The 10,105-nt window shown below is 38.9% G+C and overlaps 1 protein-coding gene across 1 annotated transcript in view; it reads left to right on the top strand.

The window, feature by feature from the left end:
- LOC106814042 (pyridoxal-dependent decarboxylase domain-containing protein 1-like) overlaps positions 1-8,299 on the top strand; it is a 19,630-nt gene extending 11,331 nt beyond the window's left edge. Inside the window, exons 6-7 of the mRNA XM_014818304.1 lie at positions 7,181-7,249; positions 8,292-8,299. Coding sequence (XP_014673790.1) covers positions 7,181-7,249; positions 8,292-8,299 — 77 coding nt within the window. The remainder of the gene's footprint in view (positions 1-7,180; positions 7,250-8,291) is intronic.
- The last annotated feature ends 1,806 nt before the right edge of the window (positions 8,300-10,105 follow it).

Raw genomic sequence — 10,105 nt, 5'->3', positions numbered from 1 at the left:
CAGTCAAACCCCGTTAGTAGAAAACTGACGGGCCAAAGAAAAATAATTGTATTAAGCGGGTTTCGTATTAACCACTTCAACATATATTAGTCCCGAATTAACAAAGAAAAAACTATGGATTACAAGGTGTGTACAAGGTATTTTATATAGGTTTATATGTATAATTAAGAACTTTAGTAGCGTTAAATTGTTCACAATTACTGCAAAGCTTAAACTCCTCATTCAATTACTACTATTCATTACTACAGTCGCACCCCGTTAGTACGAAACTGACGGGCCAAAGAAAAATAAACGTATTAAGCGGGTTCCGTATATTATATTAGAGAAAAACAATGGATTACACGGTGTGTACAAAGTGTTTTATATAGAAATGAAAATAGCGGTACAGAAAATTTTATGTTAATAACAGGATCCTTGTATAACTGTCTTCGTATCAAGTCAATATTTTACTAAGAGATTACTATGAATCGGGCCGGGATTTAGAGAAATCATCGTAGTCTCATCAGCGTAACGAGCGAATATAGCCGCCGGAGGCAGCCATTTCGCGAATACAAATAGTGTGCATTGATTTGCCGGATCAGTGATTGATCTGGATTTGGTGCTTTTCATACTAGCTGAGGGAGGTTGAGTTTTGAATTTCATTGAGTTAGGGAGGCATCTACCTATAACACTAAATCTCCGGCATAGTTGGGGTACGTCAGTACAGGTGCCTCGATCAATAACGACTCTGGCACTCCCGAAAGGCGTTCTCTTGCTCTCTACCCCAGTGAAACGCGGGAACAGTGTTTTCTCCTTTCACCTTCAACTTGCAACTTGATGCAAAGGACCGGTTATGTGTGAGAACTGACAAATAAACCGACGATAGTAAGACACTAATCCTAAGAACAGGCTGACCTCGCGTTCATTCTGTGGTCTATGCCAAGTCCTAACCTTCTTTACCTTTCCAGGATCAACACTCAATCCATTGCTGGACACTATATGACCCAGGTACTGGACTTGCTGACGGAAGGACTGGAATTCTTTCCCTTTCACTTTCAGTCTATTTCAAGCTAGCCTGGATTTAATCTCTCCAGATGTTCTTCGATCTTGGAGGAGAACATGAGGATATCGTCCAAACACAAGATAAGCTGGTTCGAATTCAGATCGCCAATGATATATTCCATCGTCGTCCGCTGAAATGTACTTATATGTTTTATGTACTTTTACTTTTATGTTTGTCAATCCTTGTGGCAGTCTCGTGATGTCATATATAGCCCCGTGGAACTCTAAAAGCCGTCTTCTCCAGCGACGCTGGATCCATAACTTCCTGCAAATATCCATGAGCAAGAACCATTGTAGAAAAGTATCTTGCTTCTCTCAGTGCTTCTAAAGTCTCTTCAATCCTAGGCAGCGAGAAAGACCGCTTTATCGTGCATTCATTGACCTTTCTGTAATTCACACATAGTCTGAATGACCCGTCCTTCTTCTTAAATACTATACTTGGCAAATACTATTGGACTCGCATATGAACTTTTTTGATAGACGGATTATTCCTTGGCCTGATATCTCCTGAAGCATCTTCTTTACGTCCGAAATCAAACCTGGGGGTATGCGTCTATAAGGAAGACGGACAGCAGACCCATCCTTCATGCAAATCTCGCGAGGGACTACGTTGCACTCCCCCAAGTCAAAGGTTCCAGTGGAAAAACGTCTGTATGCTTGTCCGGCAGCTTGGCAACCATTTCCTGTTTGAAGTAGTTTGGAATATTTTCCGCCTTATGTTTACAGAGGTGACTCATTGGGATTTTCCATATCCATCTACTCTTGTCTATTCTGACTGCAAGTTTATAACTTGTGTATAATTGTGTGTAATATTATGCGTATAACAAGTTTGTGTATGAATATATTTCGTTACATACATTACGACGCTAGCGCCGACCTACGGTAACGACCTTGGCTGTTGAGAATATTGGACTCTCCGTTATTATATAAGGGTAACAAGGAGTTTTACATTTTTTTCAAAGAAACCTATTCCTAAGTTTGTCCTCTTTTTTAAAATGCATAATTTCGACAAAACGTGATTTCTGTTAGCAGATATTAGGCATGCGCTCAGGTACGTCTGACCCTATAATCTAACACACGTTTCAAGGAGGTTTGAATGATTTCCCGCCTGATCATAAGTGAAGTGAGTGATTGGGATCAGTATTTTTTCACATCTACCTACTCCCTAGTATGTGCTCACGACAGGTGTAGCGTAGTGTGTATAAAGCCTAGCGCAGACCTGCGGTTTTTAGTTGCTCGTCGTTGCAACCTGCAACCGCAAGTGATCGGTCGATGTGTCACCGCGTGTGCGCACACATGCGATTTCGAAGCAATTTTAGAGCAATTTAGGAGCGATTGGGAGCGACGAGTCGCTCAAATTCAAACAAGTTTGATTTCTTGCAACTCGTCGCAAGCGATCAGAATCGCTACGGGTTGCAGTTGCACATTCCCGCAGACGTAGCGATTTTACAGCAATTTTTCCAGCGATACTAGACTCGCTGTCAAGTTGCATGAAAAAATCGCACGTCTGCGCTACTATAGGATAGCTATGGCAGTTGCCCGCTCAGGCCTTGACAGTGTCAATGAAAAACTGCGCAGTCTCATCTGTCCAGAACGCAAAGGGCGCGGTAAATAAGTTATTACTGTGAACAAACAGCCACAGGAATATTTAAGCTCATAAAACGCATGAGTTCAACTGCGTATATTGGCACAAAGCGCAAATAAAAATATACATACACAATTCATCTGCTTTGAACGACAAAGCAATTTTGTAGCGAAACGTAATTGACCGAGAAAGTAATTGAAGAGAAAGTACAGGTGCACGCTTTTTAATGTAGTCACGCTCATGAGTTCGTTATAATTGTTACCGAGAAGAAATGTCTACATTCACTACGATCATGGCATATTTTGCATATAATGCACGTTAGATCTCCCGTATACATATCACCGAATACCATCTATAATTTATATTTGCCTCTTGCACTTAGTCTATGCTCAATCTAAATGCTGATGCTCTGGCGAAGCAAAATCGCATCAACGTAAATTCTAAATGTCAACGTAAATTCTAAATGTCATATCATCATCCTCGTGCTAGAAAATCATTTGCGCGGGTTAAATGCATCATTCTCGTCTCTGCCATGCTCTACCTCGCTTTGAAGGGGTGTCGTGTATTTTAGTCGACGGATTCAAAGTCCAAGAGATTGGAAGATGCGACTCAAGCTCAAAGGACAAAAGCATTTGTTTAAGTTTAAGGCGATATCTTCACTGCCATGTTTCGATCGAGTTTGTTAATAGAGCTTTATTATCTTCACGTTATGTGTCATTATCAGTTGCAGCGTTTTTATGTGTGCCTTACAGTGCATGCTTGAATTAAATCTAAACCTGAATTCAAACAGGTATTTATTCCTACTGTTTGTTAGTTGTGTTTTATTGATGTTTGTTCGGGTTAAATAATGATGAGGGTTTCCATTCTCAAGCCTAGCGCGATGAATTCATTGAGAATTCATGTTTGTAGGGATACTATACAAAGACCGAGATCGTTAATTAAAATAATTGGTGTCTAAACATCGCGAATAAACATTTTAACTAGACCACTCGTAGAGCCACAGACCTCGCCGCAAGGCAGCTGGAATTCTTCACTGTGAATATTTTATTCATTAATTAATTAATGAAGTGAACAATTGTAATTGTATTGTAACGCTACAAAATGTAATAATTGTAAGATTACCACATTCTGACTATCCTGAAAATTTTATTAATTAATTAATTGGATCCGGATCACCACCAAAATCTCCATCAATTCTAAGTTAGGCGACTTTCTGACCTATCCTAAACAATTTTATGGCCAATCTGTCCATAATTTGCGCAGTTAGGCTGTAACAAAACCCCAAACCCCACAACACGACAAACAGTCAAACACTACAGCCGAGTGCAAAACATAACCTCTCTGCCCCGAACCCCCGGCCTTGGGGAGGTAACAGAATTGCGAAATTTTTACACTGATATGGCACAGTGGCAACCAAAGTCAATAAGGAACAAACATTCAGGTAGAGTCTTCTTAATTGTTAGGTTCTTGGGGTTTTTTACAAACAATAACCATTATATTGTTGAAAGTGTATTGTTAAGTTACCAGGATTATGCACATTAGCTATAGACTGTCGNATCGTTAGTCTCTGACAGTGCTTCTTAACCCATTTAAGTGTCATTCACCCTCGAGTCTTCATCACAAAGTTTCATGCACCCGCCACTAAATTTCCTTGTTTTGGGGAATTCTCGTCTTACTCACCCTTACACAATCTAACTTTAGATTGCCTAAAAACAGGGATAAAATCTCCTTAATATAGCTAGAATTTATGTTGCTTGGTGCAAATAAGCGCTGGTAGATTGAAATACAGTATATACATAGAATTCTAGTTCTAACAGAAAAGTAGCTAAATTGGCAACTTGAAGTAGAGTTACAGTTCAATAGTTGCGTATGGCGATCCTCGGGGATAATTGCTACTTTAAAATTAGAAAACCATAGGAAGAGAGGAAAAACATATCAAATATCCAGCTCCAATGCCATTAAAATATAAGAGCTTATGAGCTTAAGAGCGCCAAAATAATTTTATTCACCCTTGGGTGAACCATTAAAAAGCACTGATCTATCAACCTGTTCTGCTCGCATCTATGACAAATACGACATACGCTATACGCTCTCCTATGACACTATTTGTCATAGGAAGATTCTTCCTATGACAAATATTGTCATAGGAGATATGCTCGTATTTGTCATAGGAGTCTTGAAATCTGATTGGTCTGTTATTTTAACAACAAAATAAAGGCGGCGGGAATCAACTTCGTTCCGTTTTCAGCTGAAATTCACTGCTTGCGTTACTAATATTGTTAAAAAACTCCTATGATGCACACAACAATGAAAATTCATCTAAGCAAGTTGTATAAAATCTCGTATCGTGTCGTATATGTGGTGTTATTTGTTTACAAATAGGCCTAAATGTTATATATTTGTTAGTCAAAGAACAGATGAGATATGGACTTCGCGCTTTATTAAAACATGAAAAGGTTCTAATTTCAAGAACTTATTGTGCATGTTTTTTTTCAAAAACTACTTTATCATGCCTATAGATGCTGTCGAACCATAGATATTACATTGAAAATATAAATCTGTTACGTAAATTCATATTGATCCAAACTAACCGTACGATGGCGTTGTCAGCACCACTACCACTGGCACCAAAAAAGGTTGTTCAAGTTATTACAAAACTGGAGAAGACGGGCTAGAAGACAGTGTACAGTGAGTGATGAGTCCAACACGTCGAAAATCTGGTGGTTTTGGTTAGTATTGCCACAATAATAGCCAATATTAGTCAATAGCCAATAGCCATAATTGCCAATAACTGTAGTGTAAGGGTTACCCGGTTAGACTTAGAGACGAATTTTTGGCCGGGGGGGGGGTCACTATATATGCCGGTATTACCCCATATGTGCGTTCTCACGAAAAATAATAGGCCCTCTAGTGCAAACTGCACATTGGAAAACCCTACCCCCTCCCCTATTGCACACACAATTGAAGAATACCAGCCCCTATATTTGCATGCATACACAATGAAAATATAGCCCACCCGGCCCCTATTCAGGCTATTTGTGTATTGCATACACAATGAAAGAGTCCTACCCGGACCCCTACCCCCGATTGCGAGGTCTTGCAGACAAGTGGAGGGAATGGAGGGGGCCGGTGCTTGATTTGAACGATTCCGAGGGCTTATTGCGGGATTAGCTTTGTAAAGGGGGGCCTATTTGCTCCTGCGCGGGCCCGCTTTAGAAGTTGAAAAACCCTAACCCGCAAAATTTGAAACGCACATGGGGTAATACCGGCATATATAGTGACCACCCCCGGGATTTTTGGTCATAATTTTTCTACCCATTTTACTTTTACTTTTAGTTCAGTTGATAGATCGCAGCCATGCATGCATGGGCAGCTATATGGATTAGTAGATTGTGATGTATTTCGCCTCCCAAACAATTAAAAATTCCCGCATTAGTCAATTCTTAACGCAGGCATTCAATGATGGAAAATTTATAAAAGTGGTGATATCTCGGTTGTTAAAAATACTAAAGTAGGTGATTTTTTAAGCGGTTCCAAACCACGTACTCCGATTCCAAAAAGTTTTGTTACGTTTTAATGAAAGGAAAATAGGGTTCCTGGAATTTTGTTTAAATATCATATTTTATGAGTTATGGCTCTTTGTTTACGCAATTGTTGCGTTTAGAAATTCACTACAATTTTTTACATCTTTTTAACTTATTTCCTAAATTAAATAATTAAAAAAAAATTCCAGGAACCCTTTTTTAGTTCATATTATGAACAACTTATTGTTAAAAGTTTAGGTCTTAACTCTGCTGTTTCTGAGAAATAGCAAAAAAAAGCATGTTTTTGTATAAATTCACAATTTTTGCCGATTCGATTTGCCGACAAAATTTAGGGAGATGGGTACGTGTAGCATTGTACACCATGCTCAACAGGTGTAAGGTCAACATTCACCATGGCATAGGGAGAGTGTTTACTATGATACACCGACATGCTAACCTTGCTCTTTCTCATTGACTATTCTTCAAAATACTTCTATAATTCGACTTTACAATTAACACTCGCAAAATATAGTCAGTCTTGTAAAAATACATATATCGTATATAAATATTTTGAAAGCGAATACAGCAATAATTTTATTGGGATTGTATCTAAGAATTTACTTGGAGGCTTGGATTTCTTTGATAATTCACCACACTTCTACTAATCTAAATATTTGAACTACTTGCAGATCCCAGTGTTGTGGCATTAAAATCAATTGTAGAAAAGATAAACTGTTCTCATACTATAAAAAAGAGAGCAGGTAAAATCGGAAGAAGAACTCGCAAGCCTGGACCACAGCGCTCAACAGAATATAAGAGGAAAACAGGAAAGCAGGCATCATGTACGTTTGGATTTGCAATTACCTAATTTTTTATTGATAAACATCTTATATAAAAGAAAGTAATTTTTTAACTAATTTTAAAATATCTCATCTGTAAGACACAATTAAGGTTAAGTATTTACTAATAATATATGAATATTTAACTGATCAATAAAAGTCATGACTATGTTTTTTTGGCATTTTTATAGCGTCAATTGAGCCAGTTGCATCGACATCAGGATCAAATCAGGACTATGCTGAATGTGAGCCCGACATAGGTACAGGTGTATTTAACATCTTTAGCTCCAATTTCCTTTTCACGTATACAAATAAATAATTATGGGTTGCAACGTTTAATTGCAAATATTAAGTATTAATAATTAGTTAATTCACTGCAACTAATAATTAAATGGCAATGCAGTTTACATACCTCATTATAAAACACAGTGCTATTTTTCCTTTGCATTGTTAACTAGCCATGTGATAATTTACAATATCACCCGCTCAGACCGAAGGGTCCCAAAGTTGCTGGCGGAAGTGCATGAAGATTCTTCCTAATATTACTATTTATTGATAATCATTAAATATTAATATAATTTAACATTTAAATTTAATATTGGTATGTTTATTCGGTATAATAAAATAAATAATGACTGGCCTGCATGGAGGGTGATATTGTGGATAGTCATCTGCAATATCACCCTCCAAGGCCAGTCATTATATTTATAATGTCAGTTTAGTTTATTTAATATTTTTTAAATAATTATGAATTGATCATTAAAATGTTGTATTGAAGGCCTTCAAGCTCCTTTGATTGAAGTCATTGCTGCAATCCAAGCGGACCTCGCAAGTACAGCAGAGACCCAACCAAGTACCGCCTCCCGCTGGACAAAATTTAAAAAAAACGCCCAGGAAAACTGGGATAAAATCCGAGAAGGGCTTGTGCAGGCCAAGATAAAGGTAATTCATTGTGCCTTTTCAGGAGGGCTCTTCAGATTTCCAATGGAAGAAGTAGTTCTCGTAAATATTTATAAGGGGGCTATTTTGGGCTTGATGGGGACTATTTTTAATTGCCTCAGCTTGACATTACTTCCGTTTTCATACAATCTAATACACAATATAATATATAGTGTAAAGTTTTGTTTTAATCGCTGATAAATGATAACAGTGAATTACCTAACTACGACTAGTTCAGTTGTGATTTTGGCCAAGGACGATTTTTGACGATTTTTCTTCATTTCTCCATCGTAATTTTCTTGCGGTGCAGTTGAATCGCTCCCTGTGTATTTTTATCATTGCACTGAATGGCTTTTTGTTTAGCCTCCTAAAGTATGCTCTAGCGATAGAAGTATGTGGTGATATTTACATAGAGCTTAGCAGGTATTAATAAAGTGGTCATAGCACCACATGAATACTAACAATTGAATGTTTATGTATTCCATTCTACCCTAGGCCAGATATAGTGAAAAGGGGATATGTTGGGGCTGTAAAGCACCAAATGGCATTATTAAGTGCCACACCTGTAGCACTGGAGGATTGCTATGCAGCACATGTGACAGCAGCACCCATGAAAAGATGCCATTTCATGATAGGGTGTTGATGATTGGGCATCACCTTGTCAGACTTGGCATCAACCAACACGTCTTATCATCAGTTGAGGGTCCATTGATTGAAACCAGAGGTAAGGTATTTAAATAGATATGTCCATTATTAAAACAGATAGACTTACAATGGTAATATGTTAAACAATGAGAACATATAAAAATTAAGAGGTAAACTATCGGTATGGTGTTAATGTGTCTGTAAAAATGAGTTAAAATTATACACTGCAATATGCTCAAGAGGGAAAAAGCTCACTATGGACTTCATATATCATTTGATTTATTTATGCCGCTTTTATACGGCGCACGACTAGCCCGCTTCTGAAGCGGGATAATTGGGGTGGTCGTGTCTTTCAGTACACCAAAGTGTGGGAGGAACCACATGTTTCTACCATTGTTTATGTCATCTGCCATTTCGTCTTGGGATACAAGTCTTGCGACGCCTCGGGAAAGTTGGTCATTTATCTGTTCACAGTAGGTTTCCCATTCCTTTTGACGGTTTCGGAACTGTTTCTCGAGGTTTAGGAGCCGCTTGACAGCATAGTCATAGTTGTTTGGGAGTTCTTCCGGTGACTTCCTCCAAGGTAGGCTGATCTGATATGTTCCATCATTTAAACTGGTGACACTTTGTTGCATGGAATCTGTCGCCAGCTTGTCCATCTTCTCAGCTGCACATTTACATTTCTTCGGTTCGATCCCCATGCGTTCGATACCCAGAAAGTCCTCTATCTTACTGATAGCAGTGACTTGGGTGACGTTCACAGCGGTGTTCACTATAGCTTCGTTATCTCCTCTACCACCTTGCAGATACCAGCCAAGGAAACATCTAGAAGCAAATGGATCGTCGTCACTTGGGCCCACAACATGTTCTATCGGAGCAAGTATGTCACCATTCTCCACACCCAGCAGGACATCTATGGTTTCATGTGGGGGCTCTACAATCTCAATATTAGCGAGGCGAGGGTACTTGCTGTATGTGTGAGTTCGTGATGACAGGGACATCTCCACATGGTTTCTTCATTTCTGTCAGTCGAACTTGACGATAGAATGTCCCTTCTAGACTCGCTAAGACACACTCCATGACACGTAATTTTTGATTGATGACATCGCCTTCGACTGTAGTCAAACTGTAATTCTGCATGTGTTCTCTCGTCGACTTCGGTACTATTCCCTCACGTATCAGTGATATTTGGCTACCTGTGTCGAGGAGGGCTCGTACGAGGGTCTTCTTCTTACCGTGGCAGATATATGCCATGACTGTAGGCAGCACACAGAAGATCCTTTTCTTTGACACCATGGAGGACTCACCAGTGATCTGGTAAGAGTTCTTCTGTGTCGGACGGAATTCACGGGCACTGGTATTTAAGTCTCTACTATTTCCAGAATTGCCTGATCTTCTCTCGAAATGTCTATAGCCTTCTGTGCCATACACACGAGGACAAATCGATACGAAGTGTGTATCTGCACTACAGGTTGGGATTGAACATGGCAAGATAAACTGACACTCATCGTAGTTCTATGGATATTTACTAG

This window comes from Priapulus caudatus, unplaced genomic scaffold (genome assembly GCF_000485595.1).
Source record: "Priapulus caudatus unplaced genomic scaffold, Priapulus_caudatus-5.0.1 Scaffold860, whole genome shotgun sequence".
NCBI lineage: Eukaryota > Metazoa > Priapulida > Priapulimorpha > Priapulimorphida > Priapulidae > Priapulus > Priapulus caudatus.
The sequence above is the reverse complement of the archived record's forward strand: the minus strand, read 5'-3'. Positions and strand labels throughout refer to the sequence as shown.